The 25,855-nt window shown below is 40.2% G+C and overlaps 1 protein-coding gene across 7 annotated transcripts in view; it reads right to left on the bottom strand.

Moving 5' to 3' along the window:
* Window positions 1-25,855, bottom strand: part of LOC132820434 (muscleblind-like protein 3) — a 276,603-nt gene that overhangs the window by 25,077 nt on the left and 225,671 nt on the right. For 4 of the 7 annotated variants that reach the window (XM_060832565.1, XM_060832563.1, XM_060832566.1 and 1 more), the window contains exons 3-7: window positions 22,860-23,024; window positions 14,930-15,130; window positions 9,929-10,165; window positions 6,315-6,465; window positions 5,370-5,405 (exon numbers count right to left, since the gene is read on the bottom strand). In XM_060832565.1, the coding sequence (XP_060688548.1) occupies window positions 5,370-5,405; window positions 6,315-6,465; window positions 9,929-10,165; window positions 14,930-15,130; window positions 22,860-23,024 (790 nt within the window). Of the gene's footprint in view, window positions 1-5,369; window positions 5,406-6,309; window positions 6,466-8,383; window positions 8,438-9,928; window positions 10,166-14,929; window positions 15,131-22,859; window positions 23,025-25,855 lie in introns of those variants that run through there. The other 3 variants (XM_060832570.1, XM_060832568.1, XM_060832569.1) reach the window with 3 other exon arrangements.

Raw genomic sequence — 25,855 nt, 5'->3', positions numbered from 1 at the left:
CTTGCCTCACCTCTGGAATTCAGCTCTTTTGCATATATTTAGACCAAGTACATAATGAGGTCAATAGCAAACTGGCCCTAAGAGAACACAATACACCACTGGGCAGATTATGTTGAATAAGTGTCCTTTGATGGCACTGTCACTAACCCTATCCTTGTTGTCTGATAGAGCTAGGGAGAGTCATTCAGCACAGCAAAAGACACTTCAGTCCACCAGTCTATGCTGACTATAGTCCTGAACTAACGTAGTCCCACCTGCCTGCTCCTGGCCTATATCCCTCTAAACCTTTTTCTTATCCATGTACTTATCTAAGTATCTTTCAAGTGTTGTAACTGTGCCCACATCCACTACTTCCTCAGGAAGTTTATTCCACACACAAATCACCATCTTGTGTAAAACAATAGTCCCAAGTTTTTTTTTCAAATCTCTCTATGGACACCTGTCATCATTTTGCTAATGATTGAGAAAAGGCCAATAGAATGATAGGTTTGATTTGTTTTGCTTTTCATGGACTGAACGCTCATGCCCGAAACGTCGATTCTCCTGCTCTTTGGATGCTGCCTGACCTGCTGCGCTTTTCCAGCAACACATTTTCAGCTCTGATCTCCAGCATCTGCAGTCCTCACTTTCTCCTTTTTATGGACTGGACTTATCTCGGCAGTTTTCACATTGTCAGGTAGATGTTCTGGAACAGCTTTGTCCTTCAGCTTAGACAGGCTTTCACCACTCTTAAATAGATTACAATCATATGTTCCGGCCAATTCTCAATCCTCATTCAATGTGAAATCAGGACCCCAGATTGAAGCCCAAACTTCTGCCATAAAATCGTATACATTGTAATGGATCTCAAAACTGATGGCAAAGAAAGCTGTCCATAAAGATCCAGCAACTTTTGTGATGTGGATTTCCGCTTTCTGAAGGGAATTTTGACCTGGTCCTGAATCAAGGGAATCTCTAGGCCTTGTACAACAATGACATCATCAGATGTGGTAAGAAGTCAATCATCTTAAAGTATTCTCATGGATATCAAACCACCAAGTCAGAAACAAATTTCAATATAATTTTATAGATACAGAAAAAAGGGTTGGGAGATGCACACATGGAATTCAGGAAGGAGTTGAGATATCAAAAAGTGTTTCATTCTAATGAAGAAATTTGTCATTCCACAAAAACAAACATAATTGTTTTGGACATTGAGGCTCTTGTACAGTAACTATGGACTTCGGACATTGTTACATGATGTGCAACTGTAATTTTAACTATATGAACATTTTTCAAGTATTTTACAGCAATTCTAATGAGTAAAAAGGAAAAGTTCTCAAGTTCAGTGATTTCTGGTTGACTCTAGCTGACCTGAGAATTTCGAACAGCTTGTCCCATGCAGAAAGATTAAACCAGTGACAGTAAATTCTGCTTTACTGTGTTTGATTGCACAATACACTCCAAATGTTGCTGTTAGTTTCTACTGAGTACTGATGGTGAACACTGACAATACCTCGGTGAGACCTAGTGTCAATTGCTGTATGGTTATATACCTCTAAAATATTTTAGGGTATTCTACTATGTTGATGCAAGGTGCTGAACAAAACAATGTGAATGATTTTGTACTTTCTAGGATTCCATTCCTGCATTACCACTAAAGCCCAACCTACAAATGACACCAACATATAGATGAAAACAGTTTAAGAACATGTATCTCAAATTCTATCACCACTTCAATATGCTAAATATCTGCAGTGGTCTGATGTGAACTTCTCCACCAAGGGAAATCCTTCCCTGCCCATCAGGCATTTTGGTTATCCACATGATACATTTGCCTTCTGTAAGTATGCACCACACTGTTGGAATGAGGGCACATTTGAGTTAGGAAGAGAAAGAACTACATGTTCAAACAAGCAATTGAACAGAATGTACTGTGGGAAACTGATGGTTAGGTATTGGCCTACAAGCTGCCAATAATACTTGAATAGAGATTCAGATTGAACATTGCATAGCAATTAAACACCAGCATTGCAGCCAGTCATGTTATTTAGCTAACAGACAGCTTAAGTTAAAATGATTGCCTTAGTAAAGCTGAACAGATGGACATTTTTCAAATACTACTTTGGATATTACTTCTTAATGTTAGTGGATTTTTTTAATGCCCAATTCGATCACTCAGATAAGGGAACACAGTGACATAGAAATGTAGCAGCAATGCAGACACACATCTTCAACTATTCATCAAGACAGAGCTCATAAGTACAGTCTTTATACAGTCTAAAACAGAGTTGAAGAGTTACAGTCTGGAACTCATTTGCACAGCTCTGATGCTGGTTGGCTAAATGTTTGTACTTATTTGTGCAGACTTGACCTACGCTTTTCTCTCCCTTCTTCGGCTCCAGGAAGAAATACTCCTCATGCGCAAATAAAAACAAAATCCTCCTGATATTGCAGATCAAAGAACATTTCTCATTCAAATAATAAGTACAAACACTAGACACATTTTTGTTTCTTGCTGTTTTTCATCCTCCATTTGTTTCCAATTTCCATGTTACCTCTTCATTCTTCCTATAGGTCACAGTTCGCTACCTACTTTTCCATTGATAACTCCCACAATCAAAACCGATCAAACACAACTTTCTCCCTCCCAACATGGAATAAAACTGAATCAGTTTGCAGTGTTGACTCAGGCACCTTCTGCACAGCATCTTTAAAATTCACTACCTCTGTTAGCTAGAAGAGTAAGAGCAGTAGGCATCAGCGAACACCAACATTTGTAAGTTCCCCCAAAAATCATACAACTATCCTGACTTGGAATGTATCAACATTCTTTCATCTTCACTGTGTCAAAATCCTGGATTCCCTATCTAACAGCAGTGTGCGAGAACCCTCACGCATGAATTGTAATAGGTCAAAAACAAAAGTTCACATCTCTGACTTAAAGAAATCTAGACTTGGAAAGGGCTCTATCCCTAGAAAAACTTAAAAATCACTCGAGTTGGAACACCTGTAAAGAACTACACAACACCATACTTTGAATAAATACCCTTCTTTTTACTTCTTTATGCTGTTGCTTCCCTGAGCTTTTATTTTGTAGAACTGCCAGATGCAAAGTGTTACCATAAGACAAAAAAGTTGCTCCAGTTAAATGTAGCTTGTGTGTAGAATTTTCCCTGCACTGGTCATAAATGTTTGTTTTTTTAAAGGCAGGAGAAAGGGTTCAACCTGGTATTACTACCTGAGGTTGAAGTATCATCTCAGAAACTTTCACATGTACTAAACATATGGACATAATTTACTGATAATGGTTTACCAGCAAAGATGATAGAATAGCAGAACACAATTACTGCTCAAACTGTAACTGGGAACTAAAATCACCTTTACAGGAGGATATTCACAAAAAAGATAATGGGAAATAACAAAGTAGCACATCATAAAACGAACTGACAGTATCAGCCTTTGGTTTAGTGGTAGCCTTCCCATATCCAAGGCAGAAGGTTAAAGATTCAAGTCAGTCCAGATAACTCCATTGAAAAATAATTGCTCCCAATGGATAAAGGTAATTCTTTATCCGTAAAGAAGGATCCTTAAAGACTATCTAAGAGACGATGCAATCTGTGTGGAAGGCAACAGTAAGTCACTTCAGCTCCTTTTCCCTAGTTAGGTGGTTCAAGTTCCTCAGGCCTGACAATCAAGTTATAATGTGCCCAAGGGACAAAATGCAATGGATGAACAGGACCAAAGGTATGCTGCACAGATATTCTTCCCAGTGAGTGCTCACTTAAGGTAGTTACAAACCCCTTTGTATTCAAATGCCCACAAGCAAAAATTAGATAGAAGCAAGGACCTGCATATTCAAGATGTGAGCTTGCCCACATAGTTAGTTAGTTTGCCCACAGTTTTGACGTTTTAAACTCATACATAGGTTTGATAGAAACAGAACTCATTTAGTGTTCCTTTGTCATGTCTGCCAGTGACAGGTTGTTAGGAAAGGGTTATCAGACAGAGCCCATTAAGTACTTGCTAAATATTTACTTAGTAGTTTCATTCCTGTTATAGGAGGCTCTGGACATATCTCATGAACTGTGTGACATTGAGCTCTGGACACCACACATAAGTTGATAATGGCCTTGGAGAGTACAGCACAGATTCACGAAAAAAAACCACACAAGGTATATGTATCTCGTGCAAGAACATGCCTCCTGAAATCATAACTGAACTGTCTAGCGTTATTTTTTCATTTTATGCACCCACTCTTAATCCTCCTCCTCCAAAGGAAACAGGTTTCACCTGTCAAATCCTCTAGCCACACTAAACACCTCATTACATCACTCTTTGATATTTTATACTCAATGGAATAAAACCCTAACTCTTCAATTGATCCACCTAGTTTAACCCTTGTAGCCTTATGATTAATCCTAAAACATCCTTCATTATTTAAACTTCAACTTTCTTCCTGGTTCAGTATGTTTACTGAGGTTGCCATGTGATAATGCATTCTATACAGGCTACATTTATAAGTTTGAGAGAGGGATGCAGGTGGATCATGCCTCCAATTCCCTCAACAGTACTGGCGGTGAACAAGATTTCACACTGGAAACTTGTCATCACAAAACTGTAAAGAGGGAATTTAATGCAGGTGGCAGGTTCTCACCCACCAGCTGGAAAGCAGGTTTAAAAACCCAGTTGTGTCTACTTTGGGGAAGGCCCACTGTTCTAAATGCCTATCAGGCTCAAAAGCAGAGATCCCAGTGGCAGGAACCTCATCCCTAAGAGCTGCTACCCGAGGAAATGGTGATAGCTGTCCATTACAGGCAGCACAAGGATTGGTAGCAGCTACCAGAAGTTCACTTAAGGACAGGCCTAGGTTTACCAAGGGACTGAGACTACAGGTGAGTGAAGGTGAGATGGGGGTCATGGAACTGGGGACAGCAACAAGATAGGTTTGGTCTCAGCAAAGATGGGGGGACAAACCTAACCACTACCTCCATTAATCCTTTCGTAATGCTGGGTCCCTTCATCAAGCACTGAGTGCCTTTGAATGAAAGTACTAATTGTCCTTTTAATGGCTTCAACTAGTAACGTAATAGGAAGGCTGCCCAGGAGCCTTCTAGTTCCAGAAGGCAGTGGGGACCCCACCCAGCACTCCCTTGATTAAATAACCTCTTTTCCAAGTCTAACTTAGAGGAGAACATCAAGTTCCATTCCAAGGATCTGGGCATAACCAAAACAGAGTTTATCTAACACATTGACAGCTTGCACTAACTGGTGAGCCATGTGAATGGGAACTGAAATATTGACTGACAGTAACATTTCCTAACACAAACACACAGTGAAGTTTCGAAAATGTGAGGGAGTTAAAGAGAGAGATAAAGCTGCAACCTTACCAACACTTGCAGTGGGAGTCATGCACAACACTGAGCCTGCAGATCATGCAGTGAAGCGTTGAAAGGATAAACAAAAAAAGGAACATTGGTTAGAAACAGTTAGTGTTCACACACATTCTGTATGAAACAGATTATAGCCAGTAGAGACACCTTTATTGATTACCTCAGCACATGCAAGGTAAGAGTTTAGTTTCTTTTTGTGAGGAACTAAAACAAGGCAATCATAATAATTCACTGAGAAATGATGGAAAGCATGAATTGATACAATAGTAAATGCCTCAGAGATAAAATGCATTGCCTCCCAGCCAGAAGATGCAAGAATTGGTTATGTCTCTGTACTTACAAACTGCACCTTAATTCACAGATACAACATTCATGTTGCCTCATTAAGGACATTTAGGGTTGAAACCAGAATTGGCTGGGCTGCAAAATGGAAGGAATTGACGATCAGGTAGGCATACCTTCTGATATGCATCCCAAGGCCAAGTCTAATCTCAGACCCCCCACCCCCTAAACTCTAGAGCATTAAAATCAGCACAAATTGTACTTGGAGATGGCAAGCTTTGCACAACATGTTCAAAGCATATGTGCAAAATTTTCCTTTGACTGATCCTGCACAATTACTGGAAGTTACACAGTAACATTCAAACATCCAAGTTGAGGAATGTAATTTTAAAGGAGCTGTCTCATCATTTCTAAAAGCATATCCCCTTCCTTTCTCTGCTCCCCCAGCCTAGGAAGCTCCTAAGTTCAAAAATGTTAACTTCCAAAATATTAAAGTATTAAAATAGGAATCAAGAGTAGCTCCTTTAAATGTGAAAACTATTCTGACATGAAGAAAATGAATGCTTGCCCATTCCTCGAGTGACTTCAGCAGTGAAGCCTTGTGACTTCTAATACCAAAATGAAAGCATGGATGAAGAGCACAAGTGACAATGGACTAACCTGTTGGGATGAATGTTGGCTGTTGCAGCTGCATATTAGCTAGAGCCTGTTGGTAGTGGAAAACACTGGGGTTAAACACTGTGGTGGCACCATTGGTTTTTTCAAGTGCTGGCCTCTTTGGTAAAGGTTGGAGGGCACCAGGCTGGAGGGCCTATGGATGAGGGATTGATTAAGACATGTAGAAAATAAATGACGCATGCACCAAACAATATACACCGCATACACACACACACACACCCACACACCAAAGATTGGCCTGCCATTCTCCTGCAACTACTAACAGCTAAAGCAAGGCTGCAGCTGAAGCAGAACAAAGCCGCGAGACGTTGTGAACAGTACATAAATGCAAGAAGCGTGAGAGGCTGTACAAAGCCTTTGAAGAGTCAAAAGTGGAACTGCATCACCACTTTGCTTGACTTTAAACATAGGAGATCGATTGTCAAGCTTAAAGTGAGATACTTCATACAGGCTGCACATTGACAGTGATGAAATGAAAGAAATAAAACAACGCATTTGCAGCTTAGCGACTGAATGTTCAAAAAATCTATAGCACACACAATATAATACATAGAGATTACATAGCCAGGTTTCTCGCTAGGGTTTTAGAAAGTCCTGGGACTTGAAAAGTCTCAAGGCTCCTTTCACAAAACAGATTTTTCAAATAAACTCTTCATTTCATACTATACTGTCCTGCATTAAATGTGTAAGAAATAGATGTTTGTTTCAATTTAATGCAGAATGTTGTTTGTAGATCATAAGTTTATTTCTGTTATATCATCCCCCATCCCACACATCATATAGACATCACTTTGTGAATAGTTTATAGTAAATACCTATAATTCTTAACACCTTCAGAAAGTCAAATGAAATTAAATCAAATTCGAAGTTTTCACACTAACGGGAACCCTGAAAACCATCATATGCAGAAGGAAGCAAGTTAAGCGACAACAGAAATATTTACTGTAAATTGCAGCACCCAGATAGCGAGAAACTGCAGCTGGATTGCTCAAATAGCACAAGTGATTATGGCACAGTGGCAGCTGAGATACATAAAGAAAGATGCCTCCGTTTAATTTGTCTAGTTAACTGTAGCATAATGGATACCTGGCAGATAGAGCTCTGGAATTCAGATTGGTAATGTCACTCCTTTCCCCTGCCAGCCATCATTTTGTGCAATAGAGACACAAAAGTGGCATATGGAATTCTACAAGGAACATTTCCCACATCACTGACAGTTTGAACATTATTGCTATTAGGGCTGTTTGGCACATTAAAAAGATGCTCAGTAGATTCACTCAGCGATTGAGGAAACCATTCAACCCATCTAACCTGTACGAGCTCTTTTGGAAAAGCCATTCAATTAGTCCCATTCACTTGCAGTCTTTCTGAATAACCTGTAATTAATTTTCCACTTTCAAATATTTATCCAATTCCTTTTTGGAAGTCACAATTGAATCTGCTTTGACCAGCCTATCAGGCAGTACAGTAGCGTTTATACAACACTTTGTAATTCTTGGATTTGAGATGATAGTGTCAATTTTATTTGTTAAGACATTAACTGGTCCATTGCATGAATCCACCCTTTAATGCCAAAATCACTTTAAAGCAGTCAAACCTGTTTAAATGCAGCTTTAACCCTTCTCCCGATTCACAATTGTCTTTATTCTTTTTAATCTCTCACATCACCTGAGACTGCTTAAGAAGATTTTTGTATTGTGCTTTTCCATCACAAATCAGGGGAATACATGTAACAGTATACTCTGGGCATTGAGGAGTGCAGTTGCTCCCCATTAATGTTCACAAATAGGTTTTGCTGGGTTCATAAGGCTGTAGAAACAGGTTTCACTGTGGTCGCATCTCTTGTTGCCATGCCAAACTCTTAGGAAGTGGCACAGTGCTAATGGCACTACCAAAATACATTCCAAACAAGTCAAAATGCAATGGCAGTGTCCTAAGTGTTAAACATAGTACCAACTAAATAAAAAGGCAGTCATGCAGTCTAACTAACATTATATTTACAAAATTAAAGAAAGCTACATGCAAAGCAAGAAGGTGAAAGGTGCAAGTACCAGGTCAAAGGTTGCCTCGAGGGATCGCTTCATTGATCTGACAGCTGGCTGAGTCTTAATTAGCAGGCAGCGAGCACATGGATGGCAATGGGCCAATGGGGTTCAAGCGCATTAACATAAACAGCAAGCAGAGGTGCATCATAGGGGCAGCAACGCAATATAGGGAGGTGAAGAGGAAGGGAGAAAAAACAAATCTGAATGCATTATACAACATATTAAAAAAGAACGAGCATGCATAACAAAAGGCATTCACTACTGTTATTGTTCAGCTACATAATTACAAACAGACACCCTTACTGTCTAGAGTGTCACATGAATGTTTGTAATCACTTAAGGAAAAACAAATTATTTTGATAGAAAAATGCTAAAACACAATACATAAAACTTAAAAACGGTGGGTGCAAAGGGAATTTACAACTGAAAAGCTTCACCATCAAAGCAGAATAGCAATCAGTGCCTAACAATGTCTAATCTTAGCAACTGGGACAGGTGTCCCTTGTTATTTCAACTGCTTTCACATTATCCCACAGCAAGTATTTATCCACATCTGTAAACGCATGATGCAACTGGAACAACATTCTACCCAGTTAATCGGAAACCAAAATTGTATTCGTCTCACAGAACATCAGCAATAAGTGAAATCTGTCGTAGTATTTGGTCACTATCCTTAATAATTTACCAACAACAATTGTTAGGATAACTGGTCTATAATTCTCTGACGTTATTACACAGGAGAATGATCTGCACAATTTTCCGGTCTAAAAGGTACAGGAGGGTATGGGCAAGATGAATTTGGGGCTTTCATGGGATCAGTGCCCATTTTTCAACAAAAGGGAGCATGGCACTTTGCATGTTCACAGATACTTCAATTAAGCAGAGGTAGTTCTCATATTCTGAGGTCCACACAAATTCACAGGGAATTGAAGAGGTAGCCAAAATGACACATGAACCTCTGGTTGTCCTTCCTCTAACTCGAAGAGAGTATGCTATTGTAGAAGTAGCTTGAGTACAGCTGATGTGAGGCTCAATGGTCTAAGACATCTTTGCCCATGGCTAACAATGACAATTGCTGTAACAACAGTTCTCCATCCCTGATGAATTGGATAGAACAAAAAAAGTTCCAGCTAAAACAGGTTCAGGTCCTTTTGAAGCTGGGGGTCTGATGTGAGGAGGCAACTTTGTTTTCCAGATCCACAGAAATTTTGAGGTTAAGTTGTCTATAATTGGGCAGTGGTATAGAGTAAAGCATTGTTTCACATTTTAACGGCTGTCATCAATACTGACTCACTTTTCTGGTCGACTTTCACTGACCAACACAGCCAATTGCAAATTATAGACCATGGAACCAGAATGCTGTACTTGAAAAATATCTGCCCTTTTGCACAAATTTTAAAAAACAATTACTGCACTGAGCACATGGATAGTGAAGATGATCAGTCATTTTAGTTAGTCAGGTAGTTGGCAAATTATTTACAGAATTTTTAAACATTGGCATCACTCAGATTAAACAAGAGGAATGCTGGCTTCTCTGTCTAGTTTACCTACCATGGCAGCGGCTGCAGTCTGATTCACCTGGTGCTGAGCGGCCTTTATTTTGGCTTGCAGATGTGCGGGTGGGTGAAAATACTTGCACTTTTCCCGTGAGCAGCGGCCCTTGATATAATCCATGCAAACTGTGACCGTGTTTTCATTTGAATCAATCATTGCCATTTCAAGTGGGTGTGCATAGCGGCAATCGTTTTCACCCCGAGTGCAATTTCCACGCTGAAACTCCCTGCAAACCTAATGGAAGCAATTGTTAGCAGTTGTCTTCTTGGATTTACCTGCTTTCCTTCACTTTCAAAATAAAATGTGCAATGAAAAGAGAATACTTCATAACAATGAAAGCTGCTTTGCCACATGGTTGTTACATAATCCATTTCTAGAGTACATATAAGAGATGAAGAAGTCAGCTCATCATGTCTTATTACATTAATGGATATCTCGTGATTCATATCCTGAGAAGTCAAGTGTTAAGCTCTTCTATAGTTACAATAAAAACAAACGCAACATAAAAAATAAGATGACTTACATTATTATAGCAACTTTCATGGCCTCTAAACACCCAAACTGCCTTAGAACCAATCAGTTACTTCTGAGTATGTGGCAATTGCACACTGCAAGCTCTAGCAAACAACAATATGATAAAGACCAGATATTCTAGTATAGAGATCGTGGGTGAGGGTCAAATATTCACCAGTGCTCCTCAAAAAGAAAAGTGTCATCACGATTAATAAATCGGTTTAATATCTTGTCTGAAAGACAGGAAGGACATTTCTCTTGACACAATACTAGCGCATCACATTGGATTTTGTGCTCCAATCTTTGCTAGGTGGCTTCATTTGCTCTCCTGCAAATACTTACATCTTTTAGGATACGCAGCTCAATTGCTATAAATGGTGTAAATGGAAGATAGTGATAAAATGGGACTGTCAATGGATTTCGAGGCTCAAGTTAATATTCTGGAAATCCACAGCCGCTGGTTGAATTTAAATTCAATTATGAAATCTGGAATGGATGAGTAATGGTGAACAAGACAACTACTGTCATACAAATGGCTCTGGATCATTGCTGTCCTACTGAGAAGGAAATCTGTCATCCTTACTTGATCAGCCTACATGCAAATCCAAACCCACTTGAGTCTTACCTACCCTCTGAAATTACCTAGCACTCACTCCATTCTAGGGCAGATACAGATGGCAACAAATGCTGGCTTGGCCAGTGACACACACATCCAAGTAAACAGGTAAGTAAACAGGTAAGTAAAGAGAGAAGTCAACTATTACTGAAGGTAGTTGGCAGATTTGAGAAAGTGGAAAATTTTAAACTGCAGGCTGATTTGTAACTTCCCTCATAAGCAATAAATAACTGGTAACTCACTTCCATTTGAAATGCTAGCCTACCCATCTAATTTGTTAAGATGACTTGATAGGGCTGTTCCAAAGAAAGTATTTCCTTTGGTGAGAAGAGATTAAAAAAAAACAAGGAAGTGGAAACTTAATAGTGAAATCCTAGTCATTTTCCAGCTTCAAATAAGCACACAGCGAAAAGTCACCAATAGGATAAATTGAGGCCCAGGATTGGTGGGAGTAAAGCAACAAGAGGAAGTCCTTGTTTAATAGCTGCAGTTTCAAGGGTCTGTTCATTAAGAAAACAAATCAGATACATAGCAGGAGGGTGGTGGTTCGATTCGTTTGGGATTTTTAAAATTGTATTTTTTTGAAAAACGATTTTGGTTGAGAAACAACAGGAATAAGTCAAAGTCGGGGCTCATTTTATAAAGTAATATAAGCAAGCAAACTTGGGTAGGTGTTGTAAAGTTAAGGAAAGTCAAATAAATTAATAATATTCTGACATAAGCTTCTCTTTAAAAAAAACGAGTAACAAAAGGGGCTAAAGGAAAGTCATGGCAACACAGCTTGCATCCACAATATGCTCTTCCACTGTTATGTGGGAAATCATGGAAGCTTCAGTTGTCACGGTGATCATGTGTACAGCAAATGTCTAGTCGCAGTTACAGACGAACAGCATTTTGGAGCTGGTGCTGAGATGAATTAACTATGGAGTATCTGCTGAGCATGTCATGGTTGGTACATTAAGTGAGGTGGTCGCACCAGAGGTGAAGATTGAACAGTCAGAGTACAGAAAGGCAGATATACAGGAGTTGCTTGTGGCCATACCACTTTCTAACATATGTACACATGTTTTAGATACTATTGAGGGAAATGACTGTGCAGGGAAAGCATTGGGAGCCAACTTTGCGGGACCACAAGTGGGTCTGCAGAACAAGAGCGGAGAAAAAAAACCAGCATTGGTACGGGATTCAATTGTAAGGAGAATAGACAGGCATTTTTGTATTAACAAATGTGACTGCAGGTTGGTAGGTTGTGTCTCTAGCTGCAGGCCATTCTGAAGGGGGAGAATAAACAGACAGACATCCTGGTACATACTGGTACCAAGGCCATAGGTATGAGATCCTGCAAGGGATGAGGTCCTGCAAGCAGAATTTAAAGACCTAGGAAGGAGAATAAAAAACGACTGAGAAGGTAGTATATCTCTGGACTACCTCTGGTACCATGTGCTAATGAGTACAGAAATAAGAAGCTAGTCTGGATAAATGTGTGCCCAGAGAGTTGATGAAGGAGGGAAGGCTTTAGATTTCTGGGAGATTGGGACCATTTTGGAGGAAGTGGGACCTGTACAAGGTGGGTAGGCTGCACCTAAATCAGGATGGGACCAGCAAAGCCGCAGAAAGGGCTGGTAAGAGTTTAAACTAACTTGGTGGGGGGGGTGGGGGGAGCGCATTCAGACAGAATATTCAGCAAGAGAATGTGAAATGAGAAGAAACAGCAAGTGAGTCAAGGAGGCATAGAAATTATACGCCATTTAAGGCACAAGGGAGTTTGGAAAGGTTGAATGATACTTATTTTAATTCTTCTATAGAGTATATATCTAATTTACTCTTTCATCATAAGCAATCAGGTTATAATTGTCAAGCCCAACCCTGTTGACGTCCAGCATTAAACTTGGTACAACTTCTCACAGAGAAGACAGGCTAACAGGAGTGGGAAAAACCTAACTGATATTACCTTTCCATAACCCACGCAACAAAGGTAGATATTGTAACCCTTTGTCACGAAAAACCTAACTGATATTACCTTTCCATAACCCACGCAACAAAGGTAGATATTGTAACCCTTTGTCACTGGATTCATTAAAAACAGTTAACTGGATGTTAATTAAGAATTAAACCCTCAACCTCCAGGGTTGTGCTGCCTGAATCTTTGAGAATCTTGTGGCTTCAACAAAAAAATCTGAAAGATTAAGAACCACGATACTGTTTCTACATCAGCTGAACCTTAAAGCTCTTCAATCACCATGGTTCAGTTAACACTAATGCTCAGGACACATCACCAGACATACAATTTAACCTTTATTGAATCAAACATTCCAGGGAATTGGAGCAACTTGTTTTGCATTTCAATGTGTCCAACATCATGACCTCAATGTGTCCAACATCAGGATAGGCTGCAAGCAGTTCCAATAGTCTGCAGTAACAGGTCCCTGCCACGTGGGATTGAGGGGCCAGTTCTATTTGGTACTTTTCTCCAATGGTTGAATGTTCAGCAATCAAAACACTTGATATGAAACTATCCTGATACAGCCAATTTATATGTCCGCATTAGTTTCTGCGAAGCTGTGTTTCCTTGGACTGTAACTGTGGGTTTCCCTGACATCAGGACTGGTGGAACCAGCGCCATTCCCATGGGTCACTTCGACACAGTCTAGGAAGTTCTGGCCAAATCCTCAGGTTAACCTTCACTGGTACAGAATCATAGAATTGTTATAGTGCAGAAAGAGGCTATTTGGCCCATCACGTCAGCACTAAATCTCTGAAGAGCATTCCGCCCAGACCCATCCTCCAAAACCTCGCAAGGGTTTTTTGGCGATGGGTAACCAACCTAAACATCCCTTGACATTATGGGTGAATTTTTAGCATGGCCAATCCACCTAACTTGCACATCTTTGGGCTGTAGAAGGAAATGGCAGGACCCGGAAGAAACCCACAGAGACATGGGAAGAATGTATAAATTCCACACTGTTGCCAAGGCTGGAATCGCACCCAGGTTCCAGGTGTTGTGAGGCAGCATTGCTAACCACTGTGCTTCATGTGATTCTAATTGGAGTAGGCCTTCTCACATTGACCAAAATAACATTGTAGATATTGTCTTTATTAAAGCATTTCTGTGACTGATTATTTCACTCCTGCTTATATGAAAACTGGCTATGCAAAAACATCAGTCCATTGCCAGCAATTTTCTTGTAACTCCTGTTCTTGTATTGGAAATGAGATACCATGTAGAAATGGAATTTTGTGCACAGTTCCCAGCAAAGATATGGTGATTGAACAGGAGCCTTCTTTGACCAAATTCTTGGTCAATAGTGGCCTCTGATGGTAGGATGGTGTAATTATAACTAGACAATTTTACAACAGCAACTTCTATTTACTATGTCATAAGACCAGCATTTACTGCTCCTCCTTAATTACCCTTGAGCCAACTGAGTGGTTTGCTACACCTTTTCAGAGGGTAGTCAAAACATTGCTAAGGGTCAACAGTCATAAGTAGGCCAGAACCACTAAGGATGGCAAACTTGCTCCCCTAAAGGCCATAAGTGAACTAACAACCTATAGTTCCGCAATTACTAATATTAGCTTTTTATTCCATCTTATTCAGTTAACTGGATTTAAATTTCCCCAATTGCCATGGTGAGATTTTAACTCATTTTGTTGAATGCCTCCATATTGCTAATCTAATAAAATCACTTAAAATACCAGAAAAATTAAAAATTTTGACACAGGAAATATAATGGAAGATGTTAACAAAAACTGCACATAGAATTGTAGTAAATTGTCCACACAACCATAAAAAAAGTGTATAGAAAGAAACTAGTAACTTTATTGCATATATACAGGAAATGGATACATGTGTATATAAATACTGATACCTCCAACTTATCTGTCCGCATTAGTTTCTGTGAAGCTGTGTTTCCTTGGACTGTAACTGTGGGATTCCCTGACACCAGGACTGGTGTGTTTGGTAGGAGTTCTGTCGGAACCAGTCCCATCCCATGGGTCATATGACTCAGATAGGGATTAAGACCCATTGTATGATTTGTTGCTAAAGATGGAGTTACAGGAAATGTAGTCTATGGATAAAGATAAAAAGAAAATGCATTCACATCATGTCAGAACTTATATTACATATGGGTTTACAACAACAGAAATGAAAGGACGCAGTGGCCTACAGCACATAGTTACAGTGTATTATCAAATCATAATAGTCTTACCAGACCATAGGTCTGCTCTCTCATTAGAGAAAGATGATTGGTGGTGATTTAACTTGGAAGCCCACCATACATCACGTGAGGGGAGAGATCGAGAAGGACAGTCCTTCGTGGTGATCTCAGCCGATATGAAAACTGAATCCACACTGTTGGCATCACATTGCTTTTCAAGCCAACTGAGCTAAACCAACCCCCAACAATGTATTATACATCATAAGAGAGATACGTCCATCACATGTAACTTTTGGCAAAGGCAGAAAATAATAGGTAAAATTCCAAAAGAATAAAGAAAATTACAGCGCAGGAACAGGCCCTCCGTCCCTCCAAGTCTGCGCCAATCCAGATCCTCTATCTAAACCTGTTGCCAATTTTCTAAGGATCTGTGTCCATCTGCTCCCTGCCCACTCATGTATCTGTCTAGATACACCTTAAATGATGCCATCATGCCCACCTCCAACCAACTCTGCTGGCAATGCATTCCAGGCACCCACATTCTCTGCGTAAAGTACTTTCCATGCATATCTCCCATAAACTTTTCCCATCTCACCTTGAACTCATGAACCCTAGTAATTTGAGTTCCCCACTCTGGGAAAACAGCTCCTTGCTATCCATCCTGTCTATATCTCATGATTTTGCAGATCCCAATCAGGCCCCCCCACCCTCTAATGAAAATAATCCCAATCTATTCAACCTGTCCTCATAGCTAGCGCCCTCCATATCAGACAACATCCTGGTGAACTTCCTCTGCACCGACTCCAAAGCATCCAATTCCTTTTGGTTATGTGGTGACTAGATCAGTATACAGTAATTCAAATGTGGCAGAACCAACGTCCTATTCAACTGTAACATGACCTGTCAACTCTTGTACTTAACACCCATCTGATGAAGGAAAGCATGCCATATGCATTCTTAATCACTATATCCACCCGTATTGCCACTTTCAGGTAGAATGGACCTGAACACCCAGATCTCTCTGTACATCAATTTTTCCAGGGCTTTTCCATTTACCATATAGTTTATTCTAGAATTGGCTCTTCCAAAATGCATTACCTCGCATTTGCCCGGATTTAACTCCATCTGCCATTTCTCTGTCCAACTCTCCAATCTATCTATATGCTGCTGCATTCTGACAGCCCCTTTCACTATCTGCTACTCCACCAATCTTAGCGTCATCTGTAAACTTGCTAATCAGATCAAGCAGACATTCCTCCAAATCATTTATGTACACCATGAACAGAGGTCCCAACATTGATCCCTGTGGAACACCACTGGTTACAGTCCTCCATTTTGAGAAACTCCCTTCCACTACTACTGTCTGTCTCCTGCTGCCCAGCTAGTTCTCTATCGATCTAGCTAGTACACCCTGGGCCCCATGTGACTTCACTTTCTCCATCAGCCTATTATGGGGAACCTTATCAAATGCCGTAATGAAATCTGTGTATATGACATCAACAGCCCTTCCCTCATCAATCAACTTTGTCACTTCCACAAAGAATTCTATTAAGTTGGTAAGACATGATCTTCCCTGCACAAAACCATGTTGCCTCTCACTGATAAGCCCATTTTCTTCCAAATGTAAATAGATCCCATCCCTCTGTATCTTCTCCAGCAGCTTCCCTAACACTGACGTCATGCTCACTAGTGTATAATTACTCGATTATCTCTGCTACTCTTCTTAAACAAGGGGACAACATTAGCAATTCTACATTCCCCCAGAACCTCACAGTGTTCAAGGATGCTGTAAAGGTATCTGTAAAGAACCCAGCTATTTCCTCTCTCGTTCTGTCAGTAACCTGGGATAGATCCTATCAGACCTGGAGACTTGTCTACCTTAATGCCTTTTAGAAACCCTACACTTCCTACCTCCTTATTCTGATTTGACCTAGAGTAATCAAACATCAATCCCTAATCTCAACATCCGTCATGTCCATCTCCTTGGTGAATTATCAATGCAAAGTATTCATTAAGATTCTCAACCATTTTCTTTAACTCCACCCATAACTTTCCTCCTTTGTCCTCGAGTGGGCCAACCCTTTCTCTAGTTACCCTCCTGCTCCTTATATACGGATAAAAGGCTTTGGAATTTGCCTTAACCCTGTCTGCTTAAGATATTTAATGACCCCTTTTTGCCCTCTTAATTCCTTGTTTCAGATTGGTCCTACTTTCCTGATATTCTTCTAAAACTTCATCTATTTTCAGTCGCCTGGACCTTATGTAGGCTTCCTTTTTTCCTCTTAGCTAGTCTCACAATTTCACCTGTCATTCATGGTTCTCTAATCTTGCCACTTCTGTCCCTAACTTTCACAGGACATGTTTGTCCTGCACTCTAATCAACCTCTGTTTAGAAGCCTCCCACATATCAAATGTGGATTTACCTTCAAACAGCTGCTCCCAATCCACATTCCCCAAGTCCTGCTGAATTTTGCTAGTTTGCCTTCCCCCGATTTAGCACTCTTCCTTTAGGACCACTCTCATCTTTGTCCATGAGTATTCTAAAACTTACAGAACTGTGATCAGTATTCCCAAAGTAGCCCCCTTCTGAAACTTCAACCATATGGCTGGGCTCATTCCCCACCAGTATTGCCCCTTCCCAAGTTGGACTATTTACAAACTGCTCTATAAAACCCTCCTGGATGCTCCTTACAAATTTTGCCCATCTAGACAACTAACACTAAGTGAATCGCAGTCAATGTTGGGAAAATTAAAATCTTTATCAACCCCACCCAGTTGTTCCTACATCTTTTCATAATCTACTCATTTATTTGGACCTCTACCTCATGCTCACTGTTGGGAGGCCTGCAGTACAGCCCCAACATTGTTACCGCACCCTTCCTATTTTTGAGCTCTGCCCATATTGCTTCACTGTTCGAGTCCTCCATAGTGCCCTCCGCCCTCCTTCAGCACAGCTGTGATATCCTCCCTGACAAGTAATATAACTCCTCCACCCCTTTTACCTCCCCCTCTATCCCACCTGAAGCACCTGGGATGCATAGTTGCCAAACCTGCCCTTCCCTCAAGCAAGTCTCAGTAATAGCAATAACATCATACTCTGGGGTACTAATCCAAGCCCTAAGTTCATCTGCCTTACCAACTACGCTTCTCGCATTAAAACAAATGCACCTCAGATCACCTGTCCCTGTGCATTCATCATTCGCTGCCTGCCTACTCTTCCCTTCATTATCTAGCTCCTTACAGCCTTTAGGAACCACCTCCTTACTGTCCACTAACCTCATTTGTGCCCACCCACCCCCCCCCCCCCCCCACCCCGGCCACATTAGTTTAAACCCTCCTGAACTGCATTAGCAAAAGCACACCCTAGTACATTGGATCCAGTCACTCCCAGGTGTAGACCGTCCAATTTGCAGTAGTTCCACCTCCCCTAGAAGAGTCGCAATGTCCCAAAATTCTGAACCCCTCCCTCCTGCACCATCTCTCAAGCCACACATTCATCCTACCCATTCTTTCATTTCTACTGACTAGCGATCGGCACTGGTAGTAATCCTTAGATTACTATCTCTGAGGTATTACTTAATTTGGCTCCTAACACCGTAAATTCTGCTGGTACAACCTCATCCCATTTTTTACCTATTTATATCACAGGTGCCTATATGTACCATGACAGCTGGCTATTCACCTTCCCCGTCAGAATGTTCTGCAGCCGAACTGAAAACATCCTTGACCTATGCACCTGGGGGGAACAGCATACCATTTGGGAGTCTCGCTTTCGACCACATAATCACCTATCTACTCCCCTTACAATTGAATCTCCGATGATGATAGCCCTTCCACTCCTTTTCCCGCCCTTCTTGTAGCAGAGGCAGCCACAGTGCCATGAACCTGAATACTTCCACCTTCCCCTTTATGACCCCAAATGATCCAGATCAGTTACGGTTATAAATCTGGAAATTTCCTCTCCGAATCCACACCTTAGGTAATCAAAACTAGTTCAAGAAAACACACTCATCCTTGATGTCTGTCCCACAGTAGCTCAAGCCCTGGCCTTGCCATAAACAGGTCCAACATGTATAGTCATAGAGATGCATACCATGGAAACAGATCCATCGGTCCAACGCATCCATGCCCAACAGATATCCCGACCCAATCTAGTCCCACCTGCCAGCATCCAGCCCATAACCCTCCAAAGCCTTGCTATTCACATACCCATCCAGATGCCTGTTAAATGTTGCAATTGTACCAGCCTCCACCACTTCCTCTGGCGACTCAGTCCATACGCATACCACTCTCTGCATGAAAAAGTTGCCCCTTTTATATCCTTCCCCTCTCACCCTAAACCTATGCCCTCTAGTTCTGGACTCCCCCACCCCAGGGAAAAGATTTTATCTATTTAATCCTATCCATGCCCCTCATGATTTTATAAATCTCTATAAGGTCACCCCTCAGCCTCCGACGCTTGAGGGAAAACAGACTCTGCCTATTCAACCTCTCCCTATAGCTCAGATCCTCCAACCCTAGCGATATCCTTTTCAGAACCCTTTCAAGTTTCACAACATCTTTCAGATAGGAAGACGACCAGAATTACACGTAATATTCCAACAGTGGCCTAACCAATGTCCTGGACAGCCACAATATGACTTCCCAATTCCTGTACTCAATACTCTGACCAATAAAGGAAAGCATACCAAACGCCACCTTCACTATCCTATCTACCTGTGACTCTACTTTCAAGGAGCTATGAACCTGCACTCTGAGGTCTCTTTGTTCAGCAACACTCCCGAAGACCTCACCATTAAGTGCATAAGTCCTGGGTAAGATTTGCTTCCCAAAATGCAGCACCTCACATTTATCTGAATTAAATTCCAACTGCCACTTCTCAGCCCATTGGCCCATCTGATCAAGATACCGCTGTAATCTGAGGTAGCCTTCTTCGCTTTCTACTACACCTCCAATCTTACTAACTGTACCTCTTAAGCTCACATCCAAATCATTTATATAAATGATGAAATGAAGTGGACCCAGCACCGATCCTTGTGGCACTCCACTGGTCACAGGCCTCCAGTCTGAAAAACAACCCGCCACCACCCTTTGTTTTCTACCTTTGAACCAGTTCCAAATCCAAATGGCTTGTTCTCCCTGTATTCCACGAGATTTAACCTTGCTAACCAGTCTCTCATGGGGAACCTTGTCGAATGCCTTACTGAAGTCCATATAGATCATGTCTACCACTCTGTCCTCATCAATCCTCTGTTATTTCTTCAAAAACACAATCAAGATTGTGAAACTTGATTTCCCACGCACAAAGCCATGTTGGCTATCCATAATCAGTCCTTGACTTTCCAAATACATTTACATCCTGTCCCTCAGGATTCCCTCCAACAACTTGCCCACCACCGACATCAGGCTCACTGGTCTATAGTTCCTTGGCTTGTCTTTACCACCTTTCTTAAACAGTGGCACTACGTTAGCTAATCTCCAGTCTTCCGGCACCTCATCTGTGACTATCGATGATGCAAATATCTCAGCAAGAGGCCCAGCATCACTTCCCTAACTTCTCAAAGAGTTTGAAGATACACCTGATTAGATCCTGGGGATTTATCCACTTTTATCCGTTTCAAAACATCCAGCACTTTTCCTTTGTAATATGGACATTTTCCAAGATGTCACCACTATTTCCCTACATTCTATATCTTCCATGTCCTTTTCCAAAGTAAATATGATGCAAAATACTCATTTAGTATCTCCCCCATCTCCTGTTGCTCCACACCGAGGCCGCCTTGCTTATCTGTGAGGGGCCCTATTCTCTCCCTAGTTACCCTTTTGTCCTTAATGTATTAATTTGCAGCAAAAACATGTGTTCTAAAATAATTGAGGATTAAATGATCATCAGCTGAACTTATTTAAAGGGCCACAGTGAGAACCTCTAAAGACTGGGAATGGTTAATCCATCTATATTTTTAAGTCCTTGAAGGCTTCCTGAATTCTCCTGATAAAATAAAGCAAATAGAAGTACTCCCATCATATGAGAAATCTCAACTGACCAGATGATATTCCATATGCTATCCCCTCAAAAAATAACCTACATCGTAGAAAATTGTGGTAATGCTCTCCAATAAGGGTTAATGGAAAACTCCAGCTTAACAACCAGAGGAAAGAAGTAGAGGAAAATTGCATTCATATAGCAACTTTAACTTCTCAGGACATTCAAAGTGCTTTACAGCGAATAAACTACTTTTGAGGTGTGGGCTATCCTGTGAATACGGAATAAGTGGAGATAAAGCACTACAGAAACATAAAAAGCTGAATGATGATTGGTCAAAGGATCTCTGGCATACCTTGCGATCTTCAAAGTCATGGTGTATTATTTTGCTAAACTGCAAATCAGTGGCACTACTCCATGTGAGCTTTTCTCTTTGCATCTTCTCTAATGACCCTACATCATTTTTAATGAGAACAGAACAGTATATTCAAGATTCAATGTATGTTGAACATAACTTCTCTGCTTTTCAAATCTACTCTAAAAAAACACCAGAACTTTGTTAGCATCTTTTTAAAAAAATGGCCTAATTAACCTGTGTCACTGTTTTTAATGATTTGTCTATATACACTTCCAGACACATTTCCTCATTTGGCTTATTTAGATTGTTTTCCAAGCTCCTGATTGTTCTCGCCAAAATACAGCACCAAAACATTATATATACTGAAATAAATATGCAAATTAGCACCTGCTAGTTTATTAATGACCGCCTTTGTATTTTGTTCTTTTCTTCCTCAACGTTAAATATACCCTCAATGTGGTATCATTGCAAATTCTGAAACTATTTCCAAGGTCAAATCATTTATGTGACCTGTGAATCTCCGTGGTCCATGTAGAAAGACCAGTTCCCACCTTTTATTAGTCTGAATAGATACCTTTATCCTATAAGAAACAGAGAATGCTGGAGAAACTCAGCAGGTTTGGCAGCATCAGTGGAGAGAAAAACAGAGTTAATGTTTCAAGCCTGATATGAATTTTTCAGTCCTTCAGTTTTAATTGTCTTTCCTATTGTTGATATTGAGCTAACTGGCTTGTGATGCCCTGGACACATCATGCTGGACATTATTATAGCTGCCTACCACAGGTTTGGCACTATTCATTTTTGCATTGAAAGGTAAGACAATAGGAAAGGTGACCAAATATGGGATCAGATGCAAGTTTTACAGAACTTGAAAAGAGGAGATGGAAATACAGAGGCAGAGGGGTTTGGGAAGATCTTGGAACAAAAGGAGATGAAGGTATAGAATGAAGGAAAGAGGAAGTGGGCAAGGGATTAGAAAGATACAGATATAGGAATAATGGAGGGATTTGAAAATGAAGAAAAGAATTTCACTATTAAGTTCTGCCAGGCAGATCAGCCAAGAGGTGATGCATGACAGCAAGTTAGAACACAGTCAGATTTTTGGATAAGTTCAAGTTTATTGATGTTGGAGAATGGGAGGTGACCAGAGTACTGAAATAGTCTTGCCTACAGGTAGTAAAGGTATGGATGAGGGTTTCAGCAACGGAAAAGCTGAGACAGAGGTATATTTGGACATTATTACAGACATGAAATTAGCTGGTCTTGGAGATGGAGAGGTCATATGAGCCAGTGCTCACCATTGGCTGCAGCTGCGTGCCTGGCAGCATGAACTGCATTTGTTGTGCAAGCATGGCTGCAGCAGTCTTCTGCTGGATCAGGTTGTTCCGTCCATTGATTTCCAGCTGTGTTTTCAAGTGTGGGGGCGGATGGAGATATTTGCAGTTTTCCCGAGTGCAACGCCCCTATAAAAACAAGAACAAAAACACAATTTCACCATTGAAAATTTGACTTGTTAACAGAGATATAGAATAGTCTGCAAGGATCCATATTTCTCTCTCATTAAAGTTCCAAATCCTTTATTTCAGTGTTTCTAATAGTTTTTTCAGAAGTTGGTCTTTTTGTCATAAAACACAGTCTCAAAGACTGCAATATTAATTCTCAATCTTTATTTCATTCATAGCGTTGTTACGTTACTTACGCCAGCATGATTTATTATCAATATCATTCTCAAAGGCAATTGTTCCTGAATCCCTTTTTCTAACTTTTTCCAATATTTTCTCGAAGAAAAATGGTGTATATACTGCCTCAATGACAGATTCTGCTGCAAAAGTATGTTATTTTTAAATTACTTTTCTTAATTTTTTTTAGCTTCTCAAGCCAAAGGGCAATATTTTTCATAGTCACACCCAACTCAGAGGCATCAAAACTAAGATTTTGCCTTGTTCAGGTGCCAAACCAACTCAGCTATCCATTTAGACTTTGCAATTTCTTCATTTCAGTTTCTGAAAGCTGCTGCACCTTTTTGCTATGCCCTACTTTGACCAAGTTCAATGGGAATAGTGTTTTCCAAATAAGATTGTTGATGCAAACAATATTCAAACCATTTTTCCTAAATTCCAATCAAGTATACTTAAAAGCCCCTTGACGTCAATAAAGGTTCTTTAGCAGAGAAATGATGATCCTCTAAAGGAGTACAATAGTGTCATGACTTTGTAAAATACAAATTCACAGATATTCTAAATAAATTAGCTTTGTCATTTTCCATATCCAGTTCCATCTGTAGTTCTTTTCATTGATGGCGTACTTAATAACAACAGTATTTCACTGGCTAGCATATCTATTTATTAAAATGTTCTATTCTGGTTATTTTACAAGTTATTTTGTATTGTTGCCTACAAACTGAATTTAGATGGCCTCACTAGCCTGCTAACATTATATTTTCCATTTACTTTCTTACGGCCAATTGCTCCTTTTACACCACAAATGCTGCTGGAGAGAAATGCTTTCCAAGGATACTTCCGACATTTATTCTAGCAGCGTACGTATCTGCAAATTTAACTTGTGTCAAAATTTGAAATCTGTCTAAATCAACACCTTGGCACAGTCTAAGAATGTAAATGCAGCACAGATTGGGAAATTTCCAGTTGAATTTTAGTGAATTCCATTATGTACTCTACTAATAAATACTCTTCACTCTTTCTAAATTTGTCAAAATCTGATCCACCTCATAAGCGGTTAATACGTCACTTTTGTGATGATTTTATCCATGAAAGTTAATACTTTGTTCAAATCTTCATTTGAGTTCAACCATCAATTTCCGTTTCTGATAAAAATTTTGTTTCTCAATCTGTTTTTGTATGGTAGGTAAAATGCCAGAGCTAAATTTCATTTCCTCTTTGGTAAAGAGGTTAAGCAGGTCCCCATGATTCTTCCATAAGATTCACATTCAGCAAACAGGTGTGGATAATCACAGCCCAATACTTTAGATTTTGATTCAGCCACCTCTCAAATTTTCTGCACTTGTTGCTTCAAATAATGCTTAGTTTTCAGTTCTTTGACTTATATCCTCTGTTAACTCTGCTAAACATAAAGGTTTGTTCATTAAGAGTCCAGGCACGTGTTTTTCTAATCAAAGTGCTATCAAACTCACATCACCCAATTCCAACCTCACTGATTACTTGTTACCCATAGAAATATACCGTCAGGTTCTCACCCACTTACCCTCAATTAACATCACCTATACTATAGCTTTGGAAATGTGGACCGCTATGAAACGGGATTTTGCTAGTTTTTTTCAGTGTAGCGTGAGATCTCATTACTGCATAACCACTGTTCCTCAAGTATAAACAAATTTCTAGTAAATAAAGATAAAAGGAAGGCACACAAAAGATCACAACACTCCCCAGGATCGCTTAGGACACAATTTTCCATTAAACTGATGTCAAACATTTATCTGGTATCATACGTACCTTATTGCCAAGCAGTATTTGGTAAAATACGGCATTTTGTTTGCAAAGAATGAAAGCAAACTTTCAGATCAATGTAGGCAAGGGGACAACGGTTATCCTGAAGTCATGTGTAGCTTTTAATGGTCGCTAGCTAAAAGAATTCAGACAAGTGATAGTATAGATTGTCAGCCCCAAAAGTAACATACATTAACAGGAACGAGCAGGAGGTGAGGTCAAGAGGGTTCGCGGATACAATCACCCCTTCTTGGCAGAAGACCTAATTGATCTGAGGGCAGAGCAGACTGTTATCAAGACAAACACCCCAAACTGTAGGTGTCCACCACCTCTGCCTCTCAAATATACAGAACAGCTTTAGGACAGTAAAGCCTTCTCATATACCATGGTTCATATATTTCCTTTCTTTATCTAAGTAAATAATGCATTGAGTCTAAAACTACTACTTCCTAGCATACTTATTAAGCTATCTGCAAATTCCTTATGAATTATCGACTGCCTATGCTTAATGATAATGGTCACGAATCCACAAAATCTAACAATAGTTCTAATTCATCTCAGTCATCTCCATTGGATTCTACGAGATAACAACATTGACCTGACTGCTCTCAGCACAAAAGGAATAACATCCTTAATCTCTCACTGCACAAATTACTGTGGTGTTTTATCCTGATGTTTCCTCTTCTGCATTCACAATAGCTTGTATTTGGCAGTGGCAATGACAGTGAAACAGCCAATGTTCCTGTCATTACTCCACAGAACTGGCCAGCAACTTTGGCCACCCATTGCGTATGGGTGAATAATGCAGAAATCCAGAAACTGCTGTCAGT

The sequence above is a fragment of the Hemiscyllium ocellatum genome, chromosome 11 (assembly GCF_020745735.1).
Source record: "Hemiscyllium ocellatum isolate sHemOce1 chromosome 11, sHemOce1.pat.X.cur, whole genome shotgun sequence".
NCBI classification, from domain to species: domain Eukaryota; kingdom Metazoa; phylum Chordata; class Chondrichthyes; order Orectolobiformes; family Hemiscylliidae; genus Hemiscyllium; species Hemiscyllium ocellatum.
The sequence above is the reverse complement of the archived record's forward strand: the minus strand, read 5'-3'. Positions and strand labels throughout refer to the sequence as shown.